At 43.4% G+C, this 23,518-nt stretch overlaps 1 protein-coding gene across 1 annotated transcript in view; it reads left to right on the top strand.

Moving 5' to 3' along the window:
• The window catches only part of HPSE2 (heparanase 2 (inactive)), a 687,528-nt gene that overhangs the window by 493,137 nt on the left and 170,873 nt on the right, over positions 1-23,518 (top strand). The window contains exon 7 of the mRNA XM_075533453.1: positions 8,891-8,984. Within this exon, the coding sequence (XP_075389568.1) occupies positions 8,891-8,984 (94 nt within the window). The remainder of the gene's footprint in view (positions 1-8,890; positions 8,985-23,518) is intronic.

The following is a 23,518-nucleotide window of genomic DNA, read 5'->3' as shown; positions in this document are numbered from 1 at the left end:
TTTAACTTACTATCAGAAATAATACACATCTCCATCCACTTCACCCCTGAACTGACATATTAATTCTGCTCAAGCAATGTGGTTTCAACTAGGTTTCCTGACCCTTCAGTGTGAGAGGGGCAGAACAATACCAGCTTGGGGTGGGCAGCTGTTTCTTAGTGAGAACTCTGCTCTGTGGAAGGGGATTGTTGATGGTCAATAAACTGTGTTTCCCCACTCAGGATCCATCCGGAGTCAGTTGCTGTCCACATTTAGCCAACAGTTCCTTAGTGTATTTTGTCTTGGCTTATTTTTAAAATCATTTTATTGGGGGCTTGTACAACTCATCATAATCCATACATCCATTCATTGTGTCAAGCACATTTTGTACATTTGTTGCCTTCATCAGAAAAGTGGGTGAAGGGAGACATCAGACAGTGAAGACATGAAAAAAAATTTTCTACATTATCAAGGGTTTGTGAGGGAGGGTGGGGGAAGGAGGGGAAAAGTGAGGGGCTTATTTTTTTTTAATGACAGCAAGGTTATTCCAATACCCACTGTTCCGTTATTACTAGACCAGGAAGTACTGCTCACCATGGCTTTTGCCCAGCATTTTCTCAACGTGTTTGACCTCAGGACCCCCTTACTTCATATAACAATGACTAAAGAGCTTTTAAAAGTATTTTGCAAGGAAGAGAATAAACTGTTATCACCACCGTGCCTTTATTTATCTCCCTTGGTTATTACTGCTCGTTATTTTGGGTTTTGTCTGCTTGAGAAATGTGAGAGTTTAACTCAGTATTGCTTACGTGGCAGAATGATTGAAGTAGGCATAATTCATGAGTGCTGCAAAGCATGTTACTTGGTTACAGGACAAACAAATAAGCCCGGCACCCGGTAGGTTGGCAGAGCTGAAAGGGAGAGCTTTGGGATTTTGTCACATAGTACCTACGTAGTTTTTGTTTCTTCATGAACTATCTGTGAGCTGTCGATTCTCATTAGCCAAGCAACGTGTCCATGGGTATGGGGTTACTTGCGAGATGTAAACTGCCTAGAAACAAGAAGGAATTGACTCTATCAGCATCCTCCCTTCCTCTGTCTCCGTTTTAGATTCTTCTAATTAGTAATGGGTGGCTTTAGAACTGGGAGTGCTATGCTGTCACAAACAGTGACAAGGATATGAAGAGGGGCTGGGGAAAGATCCTGGGAAACGGACTGAGCACCACCCGATTTACAAGCGGTGATCAAAACAAAACAGAACATGGATGGTTGCATTCCTGCCCTGTGGACCCTGCCATGTGTCTTGGTGCTCCTCCAGATTAGGGTTACCACGAAGCTAACGAATTAAACCTCTGAGCCCTCACTTTCATTGGTTCTGGCCACTGCAGGGGCGGTGGGAGGAGGTGAGAGGGAGCCAGCTCTAAAAGAAAGTCTTTCTGGGCAATTGCCTAAAGAGCTTTCAGGACAAAGGGACTTGATTCCTTTTCGATTTTTATAAGGCTGATTTCTTCGCTTTCCTTAAAAAAAAAGAGCACCCCATTTTTTTGTTTATTTGTTTAGACTCCAACACATGGACTCACTCCTTTTCATATCCATATGGTCATTGTATTTTCTTTCATCTTCTTTGAAAATGTTCTGAGACTACTCTGATGGCCGGAGTTACAGCTCTCTCCCACCCATTTTCTCTTCCCCTCCCTTCCCACAGAACTCTCTTCAGCACCGCTGGGATTGACGTCCAACTAGTTGAGCCTCTGCCAAGACCTAGCACTGTATCTGCCTGGGTCTCTGGATCCATGGGGGAGAATGGGCGGGGTTCAATATTCAGGACTTAGCAGACACAGCACTCAAGAGGGACTGCGGGTTAGGCTTGGGCTGATTGTCACCAGGTGAGCAGTTCAAATCCACCAGCTGTTGCACAGGAGAACGACAGGGCCGTTTGCTTCTGTGCAGATGATGTCCCGCAAACCTTGTGGTGCGTTTCTCCTCCGTCGGTCCTGTAGGGTCTTTATGAGTCCGAATTGACCAGTCAGCGATTAGTTGTTTGTCTTTTTGGAAGCACAGCAGTTAGGAATCCGTGGGCAGCACAAGAAATGAAGCAATCAACGACTAGTTGGGAGATTGGCAGATCAAATCCACCCAAAGGCGCTCCTCATGACTGGCATGGCTGTTTCCAAAGTTCAACATCGGGAACCTTCTCCAGCACTCTAGTCCGCGCAAGTGGCAAACAAGGAACAGGAATTGACCTAAAGGCAACAATAACAAAGCACAGTGCTTGAGTCTCAGGCCCACGCGCTTGGTTCACTGTGGGTAAATCATGTAGGTCTTCATTCATGCATTAAATATATTTTTGAGTACCTACTATGTGCATCTGACATTACCAACTGTCTGGCCTTTATTTGTGCCATCTGTCAATGCTAACATCCCCCCCACCCCACCCCAGGGTGAAACCCTTTTCAAATTCTTGGGCCATACACCTCAGTCAGCTGAGTGAGTCCTGTGTGGATTTAGAGGAAGCAGTTTTAGAAAGCCAAGGGAATAGATATGTGTGTGTAGCCATACGTTTGGCAGAATCTTTCTCCGTAACCTTGTTCCGTTTGCCCCGTTTAGTCATTCCGAGCACAGGCTAGGGGAGTTGACCTATTGCAATGGAGCTCCAAAGAGTGACTCTCTGAGAAAAAGCTGGCTGGCAAGTGTGAAGAAGTCTGGGTCTCCACAGGAGCTCAGGGGGAGCGCCCCAGGAGGAGGAGGAGGGGCAACTGCAATTGATAAACCTTTATAGGCCCTCAGCCTCCTCCAGTGTTTGCCTGCCAGGTGTCAGACCAGGTTTTATAGGTCAACAGGGTGTTCTAATGATGGGCCACGCTTTCCCTCCTTCAGCGGGGAAGGCCCGGTTTTATGGATTTACCTGCCTAGTCAGCAGCCTTGGTGTTGGAATTCTGAGCCGACAGCCCCTCCTCCCAGAAAGCAGCAGGCTGCAAACTGGGCCCGGAAATTCCTGAGCGCTGGAAGCTAGCACTAATGCAATTACCTGAAATAAAAGAGGGGCTCAGATAATAAGGGTCAAAGGTTTTTCCTCCTCAAGTAAAGGCCAGGTAAACAAAACCAGCTGCCCCTGGAGCCAACCAACGCTCCTCATTCAACGTTTTAAGAGGCTAATGGGCATAAGTGGCTAATTGTAGTACAATTTTCAGGACCGAAAGTATCAGGTGGGACTTAAAACCTGGCTGGCTGAGACTGAGAGGAAGGAAGACCTGCCCCTGGCTGAAGAGTTCAGAGGAATTCAAATTAAGACTTGATGGGGAGTCTAATGATTCTCTCAGGATCCCTGTGTCATAGGAGTTGGGGGCTCCCAATTTTAAATCCATGTAGACCGGGATCTGGAGTGAATTATTTAAATAACTTATTATGAAATAAAGTTTGATTTGCATTTGCTATGAGAAACCAGAAGGGTATATAACACAATGTTAACACTGGCTTATAGGAGATTCAAACTTTCTCACATTTCAATTTTGCTTATGCATACTGTCTGGTTCTACAATGCAACGTTATTAGCAGAAAATGAAGGGAAACAAGCTAAGTAAAGTAAGATGAAGGGTATTATACTGGGAATAAAGTTCAAAACTCAGGAGGGCAAGACAGGAGATGAGGGAACTGGTCAGGGATTCCATTTACCTCTGCCATTACTGCCAACTCCGCAGCTGCAACCTTGGCCTGACCTTCCAGTCTTTGGCCAAGGTGGGGAAGGACTGACGGCTGCTGGTAGGAAGCCAGACAGGCTATCAGGCCGTGTAAGAAATTTTCCCACCCTAGTGCAGGTGTAATAGTTCCCAGAAAGGGTGCTTTTACACCACCTTTCTTGGCCTCTGCTTCTAGTCGAATCATTCCGCTGCTATTGGTGTGATCCTCAGAGATGCCGAGCTTTCCAGGGAGCTTGGAGAAGGACTTCGATATTCTAGAACTGCTTTGCCAGGGTTTACTTGGAAGTTGCCAGAGCACCTCCAATTGATTGATTAATTTCTACCCTCCCTCCTCTCTTTCTTTTCTCCCGCAATTCTTCCTTTCCTCTGTGAATTATTTGACTTTCTAAATCCTCATAGCCACTTATGGAAATAATTAGCTCTTTTGGTGGGTAGATAAGAATCGCCTTTATCTTCCCAATGAGAAAGAGAAAAGCAGAAAGAACTGCCCCGGTCCCTGGACATCTGATGGAATCTAGCCCTACGTCTTTTCACTGAGTCCTTGCTAGAAATCACCACCCTTGCCATCGGTTTTGGTCATTTATACTTACCAGATGATTGCTACATGGTCACCAGTGGGGCCCTGGCAGCGTTGTGGGATAAGCATTGAGCTGCTAACTTCTTAGTCACTAGTTCAATCTCACCAGCCATTCTGTGGGAGAAAGATGAGACTACGAGGGGTACCCCGCAGTAACAGAATTTCTTTCAAGGCTATGTATTTAATTTTTTTTTTTACAAAACAACCTTATCACCTTTAAAGTGCTCTCCATTACACTTAATAAGCTTGTCAGATCTGCCATTCCATTCTTGGAAACACTTTTACAAACTCGTCTGTTTGGATGGCTGACAGCAGTTCCCTCATTTTTTTTCTTCACCTCTTCTACTTCGTCAAATCGCTGTCCTTCCATGTCCTTCTTCATTCGTGGAAACAAAAAGAAGTCGCACTGAGTGAGGTCAGGTGAGTAAAGCGCGTGGGGCAAGAGAGGCATGCCGTTTTTTTGCTGAAAACCAACGCACTGAGATGGCTGCGTGAGCAGGTGCGCTGTCCTGATGGCAAAACCTGTCCCTGTCTACCACACATCAGGCCTTTTTTTGTCGCACGCTGTTACGCATTCTTTTCAGAACCTCTAAAGAGAAAGTCTGACCTGGTGGAATGAACTCCAAATGCACTATCCCCCTCACATCACATCCAGTTTTTGGGGGGGGTACCCCTCATATCTGCTCCCACAAAAGTCTTGTAAATGCTCAGGAGCAGTTCTCTATCGTTCCATGCAGGGCCACTCTCAGTGGGAATAGACGTGATGGCAGTGGGTTGGTTTGTCTATTTGCTTTGGTTTTAAACGGTCATCCCACGCCGCTCTCCTTCATGCTTTAGTCTAAATGATAAATCGGGGCCCTTTATCACAGAAAACTGACAGAGGACCAACACTTTGCATACATTAGGGATTGTTCGAATAACTAGAGTATCTAACTCGAATGTCTTGTTTCGGAAGCCTCCCTTATGCAAAGAGTACGTGCAACAGCTAGTTGCTTTGTCCTAAGAGATCCAAGATCAGAGGCTTGGGTTTTTATCATCATGACTGAAAAACAAACCACACTGCCATCGAGTCAATGCTGACTCATGGTGACCCCACAGAGCAGCGTAGAGCTGCCCCTGTGGGTTTCTGAGACTGCAACTCTTTGCAGGAGTAGAAAACTCCATCTTTCTCCCACAGAGAGGCTGGTGGTTTTGAACTTCTGACTTTGCAGACCGCAGTCCAATGTGTAACCACTACACCAGCAGGGCGCTGTGGTTAAATTACCTCCACTCTTTAAACGCCCGAATCACTCACTGCCATTGAGTCCATTCTGAATCATAGCGACCCTATAAAGAGTAAAACTGCATCTTCGGGCTTCTGAGACCCACTCTTTATAGGAGTAGAAAGCCTCCTCCTTCTCCCGCCTCTCTTTAAAGTGATTTTAATTCTAGGAGACCAAAGTTCATATTTCAGAGACACTCTCTCACACAAGTTCATGGACATCTCTGACTCGTTCCTCTCTCTTCCCCTCAAGAAAGCTTTGTTAGTTCTTGGTGTTGGGTCTCACTTTCCCTTTGCCATCTAGATCACTTCTTATCTCCACTCTTGAGTTCTTGCCCACTGATCTCTCTGCCAGGAGCTCTCCCATTCCAAACCAATTCGGAGCGTACAAGAATAGCATGGGACCAGTAGGAATGACTGAACACAGCTCTTAGGTTAAAAGTGGGCCCAAGAATAGGCTTTCAAGAGCTTAAGGCAATGTTTTTCCTGCATTTCCACCCTTATATGTAATATGAAAGAAGAGCTTGACTATTTGTGGGTCTGAGAAAACAGAATGATGACCAGAAAGGGGAGGAACGAAATCCAGACCCATGTCAAAAGAGCCTTCGTCATTTAGACCCTAGTACACTGGCACCGGCATCCCTGGGTAGCACAAAGGATTTAGAGCAAATGACCATGACCTCTGAATGGACTGTGTGACACAGCATCTCTGGTTTTAGGGATGTTACACTCACACATGGTTTCATTCATCAGTGAAAGGAACCACAAGCTGGCAGGTTAGGTTTGTGACCTCCTTAACACTTAATTAACCCTGAGAAACAGCTAGTAAGACACCAGAAACCCATAAAGTCCAAGATCATATCAGAAGTCTCTCATTGTCTAGAGGAAAAAAATAATTATGAAAATCCACCAATCCAAATCTAATCATAGCCTCCTTTCTATTGAGGCTGGAAGAACTAGATGGTGCCTAATTACCATCACTAAACGTTTGGATCCGGGTCACAATAGATGGGTCCTTATAGAGAGTGCAGGGAGGGGGGAGAGAATTGGGGAACAGCTTAAAATTCTCAAAAGATCGACATTTATGGCACCTATTGTGATTGAAGGAGCCCTTGAGACTCCTGACCTTGAACAAAAGTTAACTCTTGAAATTACCTTTTAATAAAATGGCAGGTTAAACAAACAAGCAAAAAAAAAAAAAAAACCTAAAGCATGCACCCTTGAGAACTGTGCTTTAAAAAAATATCCAAACGTGATTGAATGGAAACCAGTTCCTCTGTAGCACAGATGAGAAAGTTGGGGGTCAATGAAATTAAATAAACAGGAGTTGAACAACTAGAACAGAAATAATGAGAATGTTGGCTTAATTGAAGAATGTATCCAATGCCACTGAAAATTTTGAGATGAAATTGTTGAATGGGAACTTGTTATGTGACGTATACTTTTGTTAGATTTATCTGGTGGGAAATACCTAGGTTCTTGTTTTAACACGAGAACGACTTCATGTTGAACCCTGGTTTGTGATCCAAGTGGGTTTTTATAAAGGATAGAAGTTTCAGGTTTTACAGTCACTGAACACAGTCAACCTTGTGGGACTGCACACACACTGGGGCCAGATGGACTACAGCACAGCCGAGTGGAAGGGTAAAGATGAAGAGGGAAGGGGTGGTCTTGTGGTTCAGGTATTTGAGGCCTCTTGCTAGGAGGCATGGTTGAAGGTATTGGTTAACCCCATTGGCTGGATTAAACCCACCTGGGCCTAGTTTGGGCTGCCAGGATGTACCACCCATCTGGCTTGGGCTGGAATTGGCACATGCCCAGTAGTCTTTATGGCTGGTCATGACTCACCTGGTTCTCGTCCACCCTCCTGTAGGGGACCTTCAGGCATGTGGATGGACAACCTTAGTCCCTGTTTCTTCCTACCCAACACTTTCACCATAAATGCAATCCAATTTGTTTTCAAAATAATTTTCACATACTCCTATAGTTCTATATCATCTACCAGGGTCTTTAAAATGAACTACTCTATCATTTGCCACCAACCAAAAATTAAAACCTAACTCACAGCCAAAGTCAATCCTGACTCACAGAGACCCTATCAGACAGGGTAGAACTGACCCTGTGGCTTTCTGAGACTGTAACTATTTATGAACGTAGAAAGCTTCTTCTTTCTCCCATGGTGGTTTTAAACTGCTAATCTTGAGGTTAGAGGCTCAACATGTAACCACTGGGCCCCCAAGACTCCTGCCATCACCCAGGGAAACCTTCCAATCCACTGCTATGGAGTCAATTCCTATGGAGCTTTGGGACAAGCATTGGGCTACAAGCCACACAGTGCGTGGTTGGAGAACCACCAGCCATGCTCAGTGGGAGAAAGATGAGACAATCTACCTTCATAAAGATTTGCAGCATTAGAAACCCTAGTGAACTTTCCTCCTCTGCCCTGTAGGGTCCCGTGAGTTGGAAGGAACCTTTAGTGGGTTGGAAAAGGCACCAAGAGGTCAGAAGCATTTAAGCATTAAAAAAAAATTGTGTCCACCGAGAACTTTGTGCAGATAGGGAGGAAAGGATGGAAGGGGGGCTAATAATACAGGTCACCAAACCCTAGGGCAATCTGTCCACTCTGCACAAGGAGCCCTCAGAGGGAGTTTCCCATGGAGCTACACCTTTTGTGTTCACAGCATAGCGTCAGCACAGCTTGCTATTTTACGTAAGCTGCCCAACGGGAAACAGGTATCATCACACCACCGAGTGCCAAACGGTTTTTTACATGTTTAGAAGAAGGCTCTTGGACTTTAATTTGTTATTAGGGTGGATTGATTGATGCTGGAGACTGTCAGAGAAAGTTGACTACAAGGTGTTTTGCTTAGGGACTCGGGCAGGAGATGGAAAACATTTGAGACATCTTGTCTGCACTGAGAGCTTTCCATCGGTGTACGTTTTATTCCAGAGCGGTGCAAACATATCAGACTGTTCAAGTATTCTTTCAAGCATCTCACATACCTCTCTGACTTTCGGACAGGGGGTGGCTGAGGGCGTGGACGGGGTGTTAAATGACTTGCCATGTTTGGGATGTGTGTGTAGGGGGTGGGGGTGATTTTCCCTACTATATCACTTGTATCGTGAAATTTCCATCCATTCCCACAGAGCAAGCAATGGGCTTTAAAAAAAAAGTTTAAAAAAAAGAAAATCACCGTATTGGCCCACATATCTTCTCCAGGTGGAACTGGAGAAGATCAAAAAGCTTCTCGGTCTGGGAGACCCCAAGTGGAACCCTGGATGGCTCCCTGTGGCACCAGAGACACCAGGCAGGCGAAGTGTACTTGTGGTCCCCGCTCCAGATTTTATCTGATTCTGATTTTATTTTTATTCCAGTTGCTACATTGATGGCCATGTGGTCAAGGTGACGGACTTCCTGAAAACTCGTCTGTTAGACACACTCTCTGACCAGATTAGGAAAATTCAGAAAGTGAGTAAAAGTATCCTGGGGAGAAGAGTGAGCTTGGGGTGAGGCAAGGGACAGGCCACAGGGCTTCGCCTGGCCTGCAGCACTGTGGGGACCAAGGTAGAGCAACATAGTGCAGTGTCCAGATGGGGGTGGTTTAGCGATCCCTGTGCCCTACTAAATGATTTTTGTGATTTATTGTTTACCGACTGAAAAGGCTTTGTGTGTGCTATATGAATATTTAAAAGCTTCCTTATTTCAATAGAGAATTTTTAATGACAAATGTAGTTCCTATTGTCAAGACCTTGTTCCTCAACTTGAAGACCATCAGCACCACCAATGATACTTGTTAAAATTTCCAGTCTCACTCCTGACTTCGATCTCGATCCCAGCGATCTCTGTGTTTAACAATTATCGTTTGCTTGATTTTACCCAAGGCAGGTGTTTCTAGGGTCTGCATTAGTGCATTCTGCATTGGGGGCCTTGCACATGTTCTCCACGAGTCCTTCAGCAGGGCATTATCACAGGTTCATTTCCAGGGAGTGAGGACCTTTGCAATACTCAGCTCCCTCTTGAACAGATTAAACACACATATTCATATACATGGCACACAGTTAGGGACTCATTAAACATGGATTGGACCAATAAATCGATGGATAAATGAACGAAGGACACAGCTATACAATTAGTTGTGGAAGAAGGTCCTGTTTGGAGCAGTAATATAAAAGCCCTTTGGGGACCCTAGGTCATGCTTTCAGGTAATTGTTAGACTGCTAATCACAAGGTCAGCAGTTCAAACTCACTGGCTAATCCATGGCAGAAAACTGAGACTAGCTGCTCCCTTTAAGATTTACAGCCTCAGATACTCTTTCTAGGGCTGCTTTGAGTCAGAATCAACTTGATGGCAGTGGGTTTGGTTTATTGGGGTTTGAGAGATTAAGTGGAAGTTCAGATTCCTCTCATTATGATTATGATTGCTGGTATTATTTTAGCTAAACGGGAAATTGTTTAATTTTTCAAAATTGAGCATGAGCTCTATTTACAAGTTTGTTTTTTAAAATCACTTTATTGTGGCCTCTTACAACTCTTATAACATTCCATACATCAATTGTATCGAGCATATTTGTACATATGTTACCATCATCATTGTCAAAACATTTTTTACTTGACACCTTGGAATAAGCTCTTCTTTTTCCCCCTCCCTCCTCCACCCTCCCACCCTTGTGAATCCTTGTTCGATTATATATTGTTTTGATTATTTCATGTCTCAGACTTAAACTGTCCGTTGTCTCCCTTCACCCACATTTCTGTTATTCGTCCTCATTAGGGGGAGGCTATATATACAACCTTGTGATGGGTTCCTCCTTTCTCCCCCCTCCCCCTCTCCAACCTTCCCCTAACGGTTTTATTGATATAAGTTCTGGGGGCTGAAGGGTGGGGGTTGGTGAATTACAACCCAAAGAAGAAACTGGGGCAGACTGGTCACAGACCTTTTGTACAACATTTCAGAACTGCCTTGAAATGGACCAAGTAAGGTTTTGACATATCTCTGCCTTGACCATGGATCCACTCTCATGGCTAGAAGTTGAGTCTTTCTTCCTTCAGTATTTGGGGAGCCCTAATGATCCCCCTTGGGTCCACAGTCACAGAAAAGGGGCACCTTTTCCACCAAGTCATGTCAGGGGGAGGAGCACTTGGGCACATCAGCGGCGAGGCTGTGTTGAATAGGAGATCAGACACAGGGCTGGAAGTCTTAGGCCCTAACGGCGTGAATTGCAGCTCAAACTTGGCTGGGTGCCACTGGGCCAGTCACATAATGTCTGTGACTGTTACATTTCTTCGACTGTAAGATGAAGCTAAGATGCTAACGATACTATCCCGCTTCCCTCTTAAGACCATCAGAGCAGTCACATGAGTTCCTAGGTTCTTCATTGCTACGGAAGCTGAATGCCCCTTCTTTGTGCTACACAGGGGAACCTGTGAGAGCAGGAATTTGCTGGGACTGCCTTATTTCCCAGATGTCAAGAGCTTTCCTACTCCACCTTTGACAGGGTGTAGTCTTAAAACTTTTCTGTGGTTTTATATGAGTGGCAGAGGGTTGAGTCAAATATTCGAGCGTTTCTTCTCTGACAGGGGTCTACCTTCCCCGGGCTCTAATTTTGCAGGTTTTACTGTATGCCTACTGTTACATTTTTCATTATGGTTATTTTAATAAGATGTGTTACTAGAGAAGTTTCATGCATGCTACCTTTATCCTTAACTTTGTTCTCTCCCCCTCTCTCTCCTCTGTCTTTAAACTCTGGGGAATGTGATAGGTGCTATTTTTGGCACCTGACAGGCAGTGACTAAACCACTAAAAACAGCTGCAGTTTCCTAATTTGGGCTGCCATGTAGAGAAGAAGTCTCTGTTTGCCGAGCAGTGGGTGAATTACCAGCTTCTATGAAAAACAACATGATGGATTTTCAGCCCACTCCTTGGCTGATCCACACGCTCTCCCTCTCGTTACCATGAGGATAATCCACTACGCTGGGAGTGCGTCACAGGGAAGCGTCCAGACTGAGTGTGGTGCTGAGTGGGGAAGTAAGAGATGTTCAGGATGGAGTGCAGATGGTATAGTGTGGATAGCTGGGCGAACTCCAAAACAATGACATAAGAACCAAGAAGAGCCACTTTGCTGAAGTCCCTTGGACTCTATGATTTGTGTCTTCATCTCCTGGAGGGATTGGAGGAGGAAATAACACTTTTTGATATTATTTTCAGCAATTCAATAAGCACAGGAAAGAGTTGGTGAAATCCCAGTTGTAAGGGAAGTATTTCCAAAAGTACTATCCCCATGATTGCCTTTTGAATACTCAGTGACCTGAGCAACTAGCTCCCCCAATAGTTGAATGTTTTCTTCCTTCCTTCCTTCCCTTATAACAGTCTTAGATTCAGCAGGGCCTGAAGGATAAAATGAGGAGCAAAACTTGATGGTCTAATGGGAAAAAGAAATGTTAATGAATTAAGCCATAAGAAAGGTGTCATGACTCCTTTAATTTGAGACTGGAGAGAGGGGTTCAGAAATTTCATGAAAAAATCCATTATCTTTTCATTGCATTTCCCCCCCACAAACTTTGTGAAGACCTCACACAGATGGTGCTGTGGATGCCCGTGGTTGGAAGCATCTGCGTCAGGTTGCAATGGGTTTGGAGAGTCAAAGACACTTGTGTGTGTGTAATAGAGAACTTGCTATAAGGAGCAATTGTATATTAAGAAAACATCCCAGCCCAGTCCAGATCAAGTCCATACATCCAATATTAGCCCATATGCCCAATACCAGTCTATATAATCCTCTTCAGACTCACGAAACATATGCAATGATGCCAAATGCAGGGAGATCACAGGCCAGTGGGTGGAAAGTCTTGTGGATCCAGTGGCGGTGGAAGCATCTCATTGCTGGCATGGGTCTCCACATGGTTTCTCCAGCTCCAGGCCTCTACCGTAGCTCCATGTGGCTTTTCAACAGGATTATCTCGCAGGAAGTGTATGCATCCCACCTCCAGAAAGCTTTTTATCTCTGTAGCACCTCTAAATGAGATCATCAAGCAGCGACCTGACTGACAGGCTAAACTCCACCCCTTCACTCTAAAGAGTCTCAACTTTTTTGAACCAGAGTATGTAATTACCACAAAGAGGAAGTGACATGTGTGCTTACAAAGGATGATTACATTCTTAATTGTACTGTTATTCTTAGAGGTGATAAAGGATCACTAGTGATAGATGTGTACGTGATAGAGGGAATGGTTTATATGCTTCACAATAGGCCATGTTTATTATTGTGAATTAGGTAGGGGTTTACATTTCAGATGATCAACTGTGTATTCAACAATTTAAACTACTAATCAAATCCCCTAATAGTTTACCCTTTGTCAGTTCCTGGATTTCTTTTTCCACCTTGTGAACTACTATCTTCCATTGCATCCAAGTTGACACCGGGCAAACACTCTAGCCCATTGCTTTATCCATGCTTTCTCTTCCCCTCCCCTCCTTGGCAGTATAGATCAATTCTTTTAAAGTGTTAATAAATGCAATGGCATTTTATCTCTTTTTCTAATACATCTCATTTGAGGATTTGGGACTAAGTTGTAATAACCTGTAGGAAGTAGGTAAATTGGAAGGATATTTAATCTTTTGGCATAATTAATTCAATAAAAGTTTCTTTTCAACCAACTTGTGAGAAGTTTTTAATTTATAGAAATAACAGTCTTGAGGGTTATAGTATAATTAGAAGTACAACTAAAGGAAAACCGAGGATAATGAAAACTATTAAATAAATTATACAAAACTGTAAAATCAAAACACTAGTAGGGTGAGAGCAATAGTTTCACACATACAATGTGTTGATTGTTTCATCTGTTCATTATTGTGTTCAGCCATGTAGTTGTCAATACGAGCATTGTTGCTTTACAGATGTTTTGGCATGGATATTTTCACCACTATAAGGAGAGAGAGAGAGAGGGTGGTAGAGAGAGAGAGGGGAAGAGAGAGAGACACTGTTGACCGTCATAGTGCCTATCTATTGCCAGATATTTAATAAATGTTAGGAGAAGGCTGGAAAAAGGAAAGAGGTGAAGCGCAGAGTCAAATAGTGGAAGAAGTAGAAAGCAAGGTATGTCCTTGTGTCGTCAGCATTTGGAGATGCTGTCTCTGCTGCTCACAGTGCAGAAGAACTTTGTCTGCTATAATTCTGTAGCATAATGTTGAATACATAACAGTTGGTTTAGACAGCATAATTGGGCTGTATATTCGAGCGGTGTATGCTTATGGATGAAGGAAAGGCCTCTGAGGCACAAAATACCATTTTCATCTCTTTGGTAATCCATGTATTTCATTTGAGAGACATGAGTTTTTATTTGACATCTGAAGGATAATGCAAAATGTAATGAACCTTGGAAAAGGTAAACAACGTTGGTTTAAGTTCACACTTAGGTGTTAAAGTGAGATAGGAAATTGTTTCCTAAGAACAGCATTTGATAGAGTGGAAGAAATGCTTGGGGGAGGCAGAGGATCCCAAATACAAATTGATCCACATTCATATCTTGGGGTGACATGATTGCTTCTAATTTTTAGGGGACTTGAAGGTTATATAGTGGTGACCTCTTTGAGAAAAAGAAAGCAAAACAAATGTGCAAATTACAAAAATTGTATGGACATATCAACACATTACTAGGGCCTTTTCCACGTCAGTGGTCGAGGCCCTTGAGCAGGGAGAGTAGACGGCTTGAGCTTAAACGTCCCAGTAAAATAGGCTCTGTGGTTCCCCTAAATTGTAGATCTCTGAATGGGAGAATGTGACCTGAGAACAACTAGCTTGTCTCTTACATATACAGAACACTAACACTGTGAAAGGAGCCCGAGTGACAGTGTCGACTGCAAGGTGGAGAGTTTCAACCCACCAGCCGCTCTATAAGAAAAAATACCTAGCAATCTGCTCCTGCGGTTTACAAAAGCCCTACGAGGAGAGTTCTACTTGACCTTACAAGGCCATTGTGCTAGTTACCCAGTGCAACAATAACATCAACCTCACAGGTGAGCGGCTTTAAGAAACAGAACTGGGCGTTTTCACCATTTGGGAGGCTGCAGTCTGAATTCAGGGGGGCGGGGAAAGGCTGTCTCTCTAGGTTGGCTCAGGACGAGTGCCCTGGTCTCTTCTTCCATTTCTGCTTTGTCAGTCCCTGGAGAGCTCTATTGGTCTTGACATCTCTTACCCCCCTTTCTGGTTGCTCACTTCTTATTTCATCTCTCATATCTCAAAAGAGGTTGGCTCAAAATAGACCTCATACTAATCCTGCCCAGTTAACATTAAAAAACCCCAGCCCATTCTCAAATGGGATTATAATCCCAGGAATAGAAGTTAGGGTTGACAACACATGTTTGATAGAGCACACAGTTCAATCTATAATATTTACTATTAGTCAGAATCAATTCAAGGGCACCCAAAAAATAGCAACATCATATGGGCACTCTAATTCCAAAGGCATTTGACCACAAAAAAAGCTGCAAAGTTTTAGTCATCATTATTCCATGGACCACCTTTCCTTGACTGCTAGCACAAGTAACTATAAAATGTACTATCGATTTAATAACAGTTGTGTGTGTGTGTGTGTGTGTGTGTGTGTTGGGGGTGGGGGCATGCATAGTAAACAGCCGACAGGTTGCTTTCAATATTCATTATGTACAACATTCTGACATCAAAAGCATTAAAATATGGAAATGCATCTTAGATAATGTAACTAAATTATTTCTGGGCTTAGAAATATCATTTATTGAACATGTCATATATTTTTATGTCATATATTATTAATCCATTGGAGAAACCAGGTAATTTGCTTACAGTCACAGAGCTTGCCAAATAATAAAATCAGAATTAAAGCCCAGGCCCATCTAAATCCAAAGCCCACACTCCTATCCACTGTGCTGTCTGTCTCCACAATATTAGTTAATCAATATTTTTTTAATGTATGCAACACTTATTTCCTGACCACCCATAGAAAGTGGACCAATCTAATCCCATAATCAGTTATGTAATCTGAATGGTCGTCCTGGAAGTAATGGTGGAATAAAACTGGCTACCACAATTAGACAAGGGACAGTGTATGATTTGCAGTCATTCACTGAAGTACATTCATATGGTTCATCTGTCAGGTGTTCTTGGTCAACATGTCGTGAGGTCTTGTGATCATATGAAGGTATGCGCCCACCCATTGAGAAGATCTCTTGGAGAATTTATTTTAGGAGCAAATCACAGGGCAAATGGGGTTTTCAGGAGAAGACACCTTGAAATGACCTTCTAATGTTTGCACATGGAAGTGGGAGGAATGTAGGGTCTGAACAAGAGGAAATTACTTTTGAGGCTGGTGGGGCCCACGGCTGTAAGTGGGTAGACTGTCCAGGATGCTCGAGGAGCTAATTGGTCACAGAAAAGGACTGAGAAGGGAGGCAGGGGGAAGGATGATTCATGTGCAAGCAGCTGCTTTCCAGCCGTTCTCTTCTGCAGCACTTCTCCTTGAACACAGGCATTGCGTTGGGACTCGGAAACTTTCTTTCTTTTCCCCTTGCATATGCTCATGACTTCCTTGCCTCCCCTCTGACTTTATCTTTTTCGTGTATGCTCTCATTTTAATTTTATGTTTTGCTGCCATTACATTCAATTGCTTTTCTGTGGTTTGAGATAACAAGAACAGAGAATGTAATTTTAAATCCTTAAACTGTCACAAGCACAGAAGCCACAAATTAAAAATTGATCTGATACCAAAAGAAAATGAGCAAATACAACCCTCCGGAACAGAGAGATGATAAAAAGAAATTATACACCGAAAAATTAATGAAACTGACAGGAAGTACATTAGACAGAAGAAATAAATCAGGAAGAAAATGATGAGATATTAGAATGGATGAGCTCAGAATAGCCTGCCTTTCTAACATAAGGAGGATATGTGAGATGCGAAGGCAATTTGGTCACCTGGAAGCTTCTTTTCCAACTGGAAAATTCAATTACAGAGTAGCTAGAACCCTGAAATGGAGCTGTGAGCATTTGCTGTTTGTCCTTAGTCTCCTGAGGTTGCCAAGTGCAATCTTGAAGTTCATCATTTGCAGTAATAAAGTGATTCTCTCGTTTATTTATCAAAAACCAAACACACAGTAACTATCAAACATTGTGTTATGTACTGTAGGACCTGCGATCTACTTTTAAAAGAAACGACAGGTGGAACCCTTATGAAGAGATGGAGAACATTGTCTACTGCAGTTTGGAAGATGAGCACCGCAGGTTGAAAGGAACTCAAATTCCCAGGGGGAAGAGCTTTCTCCTCCAAGTTTTGATTAAGATGAGTGAAACTTTGGACTTTCATTTGCTGATGTGAGGTGATCAAAATGGGAAGCAACAGAGGCAAACATCCATTAATAATTGGAATGTGGGATGTACAACGGCGTGTGAATCCAGGAAAATTAGAAAATCGTCAGAAATGAAATGGAACCATAGAGATCAATATCCTAGGCGTGAGTGAAGGGAAATGGATTGAAGTGTGACGTTTTGAATGGGGCAATCATCTGGTCTGCTCTGCCGGAATTAACACATTGAAGAGAAATGGTACTGCATTCATTGTCACACAGAATATTCCAAGATCTTCATGAAGTCAAACACTGTCAGTGATAGAAAAATAGCAACAGACCTACAAAGAAGACCATTAACACAGCTGTTATTGAAATTTATGCATCAACCCCTAAAGTGAAAGATTAAAAAAAATGAAGATTTTTACCAACTTTTGCAGACTAAAATTGATCAAACTTGTAATCTAGATGCAATGATGGTTACTGGTGATCGCAATGTATAAGTTGGAAACCCAAAAAGAGTGATAATTGGAAAATATGGCCGTGGTGACAGAGTCAGGCCAGAGACTACATGACAGAATGTTGCAAGACCAACAACTTATTCCTTGCAAATACCAACCAGCAATCATGATAAATAGAGAAAATACTGAAGTGGTCAAGGATTTCATGTTGCTGAAACACATGAAAGCACCAGTCAAGAAATCAAACGATGTATTGCACCTGGCAAATCTTTAGCAAAAGACCCCTTTCAGGAGTAAGGTGTACCTGACCCCACTCACAGTCTTTCCATTCCTCCCATGTGCATGGGAAAGGTGGTCAATGAATAAGGAAAACTGGAGAAGAATCGATGCTGTTGAATTGTGTTGTTGGAGAAGAATATTAGATGCTATAGAGTTGTCAGAAGAATGAACAAATCTACCTTGAAAAAGTACAGTGAGATGGCAAGAATTTGCATCATGCACTTTGGGTAAAGTAAGTTATCAGTAGGGACCCATGCCCGCAGAAGAGTAACTTGCTTGGTATATTAGAACAAAATTCACGACCATCAACTTGATGCCAACGTACAGCAACCCCATAGGACAGGTAGAACTTCCTCTTTGGGTTTCCAAGCCTTTGAATCTTTAAGAGCGTAGACAGCCTCGTGTTTCTCCCTTGAAGCAGTTGATGGGTTTGAACGGTCGACCTTGTCATTAGCAACTCAGTTCACAGCCCCCAACGCCACTAGAGCTCCTTGGTTAAAGCAGAGGGTCAATGAAATCAAGGAAGACACTTACTGAGATGGCTTGACACAATGGCTGTGAAAGTGGCCTCAAATGGGAAAGATTATGAGCATTGCGGAAAACCAAGCAGTGTTTTGTCCTGTTGTAAATAAAATCACTATGTTTGGAATCATACCAAATGGCACCTAAACTTTCAACATAAAATAAGCAAAAAAGAAAACAATTGGACTTATTAAACTGCTTGTAGTCTATTAAAGAAGACAGACAACAGCAAATTACAATTCTCTATAATAAAGTCAAACCCAGAGATAGGTTCAAAGAACTATGCAGCTCAGAGAAGAAATTAACTCTTCTAGGGTGAATTAAAGTTTCACAGAGGAAGTGACAGATCAAGTGGGTACGTGAAGGGTGGGGGAGGGTACCGGGACAAACTAAAAGAGCATTGTGAAGTTGGAAAATGCTGAGTCCATTCTGCGTGGTGAGCCCTAGTTCCTGTGAGGCGGGGTGGGGGGTGGGGGGGTGGCTAAAGGCTGGCTCTGAGACATAGTAGATACCAGGTCAAATAAACAGGTAGCAGTGTATCTGGTGGATCAACCATGTCAAATACATGCCCGTGGACAAAGGGATAACACAGACTATAGTTTGTGGGCAATTACTGGGTCTTGATCTAATGTTCCCAGTTCAGGAGGCATTTCATAATTCTCGTGAACGAAAATATTTCTTTGCTTTTAAGAAAATCACTGCTGTCAGTATTATGAAAAATATGTGACTCAGAACATATTTTCCAACTGATCCAAGAGACCTCTCTGTGAATATGCATAATTGTTACCAACAATCAAGGAGCCACTGGAATTTCTTAAACGAGGGAGAGGCTTGTCAAGGTGCCAAAAGGCAGCAGTGGGGAGAATGAACAGAAGCAGAGATTAGAGCAGGGGTTCTCCTCCACCTTCATATTGCTGTGACCTTTAATACAGCTCCTCATGTTGTGGTGACCCCCAACCATAAAATGATTTTCAATGCTACCTCATAACTGTCATTTTGCTACTGTGATGAATCGGGTGACCCCTGTGAAAGGGTCATTCAACCCCCCCCAAGGGGTCGCAACCCACAGGTTGAGAACCACTGGATTAGCGAAAGGAAGCCCAAGGTGAAATGATAACATCCAGAACTCAGGCCGGAGCAGTGGAGAAGGATAGGAGAGAGTCAGTAAAATCGCTATCTTTTAACACACCGGGTAAACTTGAGAGTTGAAAAACAGAAAGGACGGAATTGACACTCCTGGACTCTCATTTTGACTGCTTCTAAATATAATAAGGAGCCAACACTCCCAAGAGGCAAGAGTATCCCCCCCAAAAGCTGTGTGCCCTCAGTAAGGGTTAAGAATCGCCCTGACTGTATTTAGCTCTTTCGAACGGATGGAGAAGACCAATGCTGGTTACTTAGAGAGCTACTGCTCTTCCCGAAAACCTGGGGGAGGGTTGATTTCCAAGTAGATGAGGTGCTGAAATTAATGGGCTCCAGCTTCTTGAAGAAGGTGGGCCTTCTGCCAGGACTGATTAGCCCAGCTGGCCTGTCCACTACTCCAGTTTTATTGCTTCCTTTCTCATTAAGGAAGGTGTTGGGTTTGTAGGACCATAAACAGCATGTCTGCCGCTACAGGGCTACCATCTTTGACCCAGCTAGTGGCTGAAGCCAGGCTCTCAAGAGCCCATTTGAAAGACTTTTTTAGATCACGGTGTTGGAGGCAGGACATCAGGAAAAGGGAGCCCGCTTTTGAAAATGTGCCACACAAATGGTCATCTCTCTGTTTCTCCTGTGCCTTTTTCTTTCCTCATTGAAAATGGCAGGGGAAGAAAACTTAAAAAGCAAGCAAGCAAACCAACAAATGACTTAGCTCTGTTTCCCCTAACCTCTCGCCTCTCCTCCTCAACACATCCACATGAAACCGTCCCGACAGGCCCCAACCTCTGAAACGGGAGGACAGGAGCTCCTGTCATGGTCTTTGTGGCTTCAAAGCCACCGGGGCCCTTGCCGAGCTGCCCTGTGGGTGCCTCAACATTCTATTGTTCACACAAGCCCAAGGGATGAAGCTGATTTCTGGAACAACTACAACAAAATTCAAAATAAGTCGGCCACTTCGATTCCCTCCTCCTCTGCCGCCACTTAGGCAATCTCAGCCTTGCGCTTGCTCTCCCTCCCCAGGCAAGGCTGCCCTTAAAATAACCTTCTTTGGCACATCATTTCTCACCAGGAGCTGCACCCTTTCTGCTTCCAACATCTTCTAATTTTCTCCCTTCCAGCTCAGGGGGAATCATATTTACTCGGAAAACCACAGTGTTGAGCCAGAGCCCTCTGTTCCTGAGAGCTTCGTTTTTGAAGAGAGTGGTGCAGCTGGGTCCATGTATTTTTCCCGGTTTTTGGTTCCTTTACCTTCTCTTTTTCCCATACTGACTTCCTCCCCAGTCCCAACCAGCATCCAGCCACAGGACCTACACCGCCACCACGTATCCCCATGGCGGTCCTCTCTGCTGATGGTAGATGTACAATTCATCAAACCCCGGTTATTTGCTCATTCAACCCTCCACCAGGTCACAAAGAGCAAGTGTTCAGAAAGGGCTGGCCCATGTGTGCTGACTATCCCCTGACCCGTTCACATGGATGGTTCCCGACCTTTACTTTCTGGGACTCTTGTGTCCACCTAACATTTCATCTAACTGGTGGAGTTTCACTTCAGAGCTCACTGCGTCTCTCATTCCTCAATTGTAGGAACAGGGCAGGAATTGTCCCTGTGCTGAGAGGGGGAAAACGAACTGCTCTGAATGCTAATTATGTTTATGTGCTTTTTAAATGCGCCACTGTCTTTCCCTTGCTGCTTAGCATACATCTGGGCTATTGCCTTTCACCATGAGCAATGTGTCTGAAGAAAAAGCAGGACACTCTAATGTGAGATTGATCCAAACACAATCTCAGGTGCTTCGGGTAAGAGCTCCAGAAAACATTTGGTTTACACTTACAAGTTCTTACTCTGTACCTGGCACTACCCTAAGTATTTCATAAATATAAATCATCTAAATGTACTATCCCCTGAGGTGAACATTATCTTTATTTTCACTTTACAGTGAGGAAATGGAGACCCAGAGAGGTAATATAACATACTCATGGTCACACAGTAAGTAAGTGATAGAACCAGGATTCAAGCACAGGCCATCTCTTTCCAGAGCCTATGCCAACTTACCACTACTCAACGCTACCTCATTAATGAAAACACATTTTTAGCTTGTTTCCTTCCAACTCTCCTTCCAAATCAGAAAATATTTCAGATTGCCTTTTCTTTACGTAGTATCTTATGTCTTTGTCGAGCCCTGCAAACACAGTGTGTTGGCAATATAGCCACAATCCAATTTCAGGTTGTCATTGAAAGTCATTTTACTTTGTAAATCCATCCATCTTTGGACAGATGAACTTTGATTTATTAGGCCGGGTAGACTAGAGAAACAAATTCATTGACACTCATATATGCATGAGAAGAGCTTTATATCAAAGAGTAATGATATATCAAGAAAACATCCAGTCCAATTCAGATCAAGTCCATGAGTCCAAAATTATCCCATAAGTCCAATACTAGTCCACAGATGATGTATCTTCAGACTCATACATCATCACAGTGATGTAGCGTGCAGGAAGATCACAGGCCGGTGGGTGCAAAGTCTTGGGTAGATCCAATGCCAGGGAACGCATCACCAGGGCTCTGGCTGCCATCAGCGTGACTCATAGTGACTCATCAACAGGAAGGTGAGGCAGATAGAGAGTGCTGCCCAGGGAGAAAGAGAGGAAGTTTCCAGAATCCTCATCAGAAGGGCATGCTCACAAGGAGGCATCATTGGGCTGTGACCTGATTGACAGGCTAGACTCCACCTCTTCCCTCTTAATAACCTCAAGTTGACATGAGATTATATAACTACCACACTTGACAAAGGGCTGAAATAAATTAAATGGGGGACAGATAGTCTCCTTTAAAAGGGTGCAGGCAAAATTGGATATCTATTTGCAGAAAAATTAAACAGGGTTCATGTCCACACCATATTCCTGGTGGTGCTGTGGGTTAGGCACAAGGTTGGTAGTTCAGACCCACCAACAATGCCACAGGAGAAAGATGAGGTGCTCTGTTCTCATAAAAATCTCAGCCTTAGAAACCCTACATTGTGTCTCTGAGTCCGCAGCAGTTCAAGGACAGTGGGTTTGACTATTTTTGGTAAACAAAATGAACTCAAAATGGATCAAAACCATCTTATTGTTTTAAATACCAAAAAAATAGTACAAACTTAGATCTTCAAAATATAAAGACCATCAGTGAAAAACAGGTATTCATAATACATGGCATACATATAATTCTTATACATAACAGAAAACACACAAACAGATTCTGACTAGGACTTCCTAAAATTTGGCCACTTGTGCCCATCAAAATATTTCATCAGGTGAGTAGAATGATAACCCAAAATGTGAGGGGAAACTTTTGGTGCCAACATATCAGACAAAGGATTAATTTCTAAAATTTATAGAGAATCTCTTGTTAAAGTATTGAAGAGAATAGATGCTCCTTGAAGGTAAACAAGCGGCCATCTAGCTCAGAAGCAACAAAGTCCACATAGAAAAAGCACACCAGCCTGTGTGATCACAAGGTACCAAAAGAATCAGTTATCAAGCATAAAAGAACAAAAAATCATATCATTGTGTGCTCCCCTCCCTGATACAATCGCTGAAGAGAAATAGGTGCATAAGCAAATGCGGTGAAGAAAGCTGATGGTGCCTGGCTGTCAAAAGATACAGTGTTTGGGGTCTTAAAGGCTTAAAGATAAACAAGTGGCCATCTAGCTCAGAAGCAACAAAGCACACCAGTGTGTGCAATTGCAGGTGTTGAAGGTATCAGGTATCAGGCATCATCAGAACAAAACATCATATCAATATGAATGAGGGGGAGTGTGGATTGGGGACCCAAAGCCCATCTGTAGGCAAGTGAATATCCCCTTACAGAAAGGTAGCAGGGAGGAGATGAGCCAGTCAGGGTGTAGTGTAGCAACTATGAAAAATACAACTTTCCTCTAGTTCCTAATTGCTTCCTATCCCCCACCACCACCACCACCATGCACACACATACAATCACGATCCCAATTCTACCTTACAAATCTGGCTAGACCAGAAGATGTATACTGGTACAGACAGGAACTGGAAACACAGGGAATCCAGGGTGGATGATCCCTTCAGGACCAGTGGTGAAAGTGGCGATACCGGGAGGATAGAGGGAGGGTGCGGTGGAAAGAGGGAACCAATCACAATGATCTACATATAACCTCCTCCCTGAGGGATGGACAATAGAAAAGTGGGTGAACGGAGATATTGGACAGTGCAAGATATGACAAAATAATAATTTATAAATTATCAGGGGTTCATAAGGGAGGGGGGGCAGG

This window comes from Tenrec ecaudatus, chromosome 16 (genome assembly GCF_050624435.1).
Source record: "Tenrec ecaudatus isolate mTenEca1 chromosome 16, mTenEca1.hap1, whole genome shotgun sequence".
Lineage (NCBI taxonomy): Eukaryota > Metazoa > Chordata > Mammalia > Afrosoricida > Tenrecidae > Tenrec > Tenrec ecaudatus.
The sequence above is the reverse complement of the archived record's forward strand: the minus strand, read 5'-3'. Positions and strand labels throughout refer to the sequence as shown.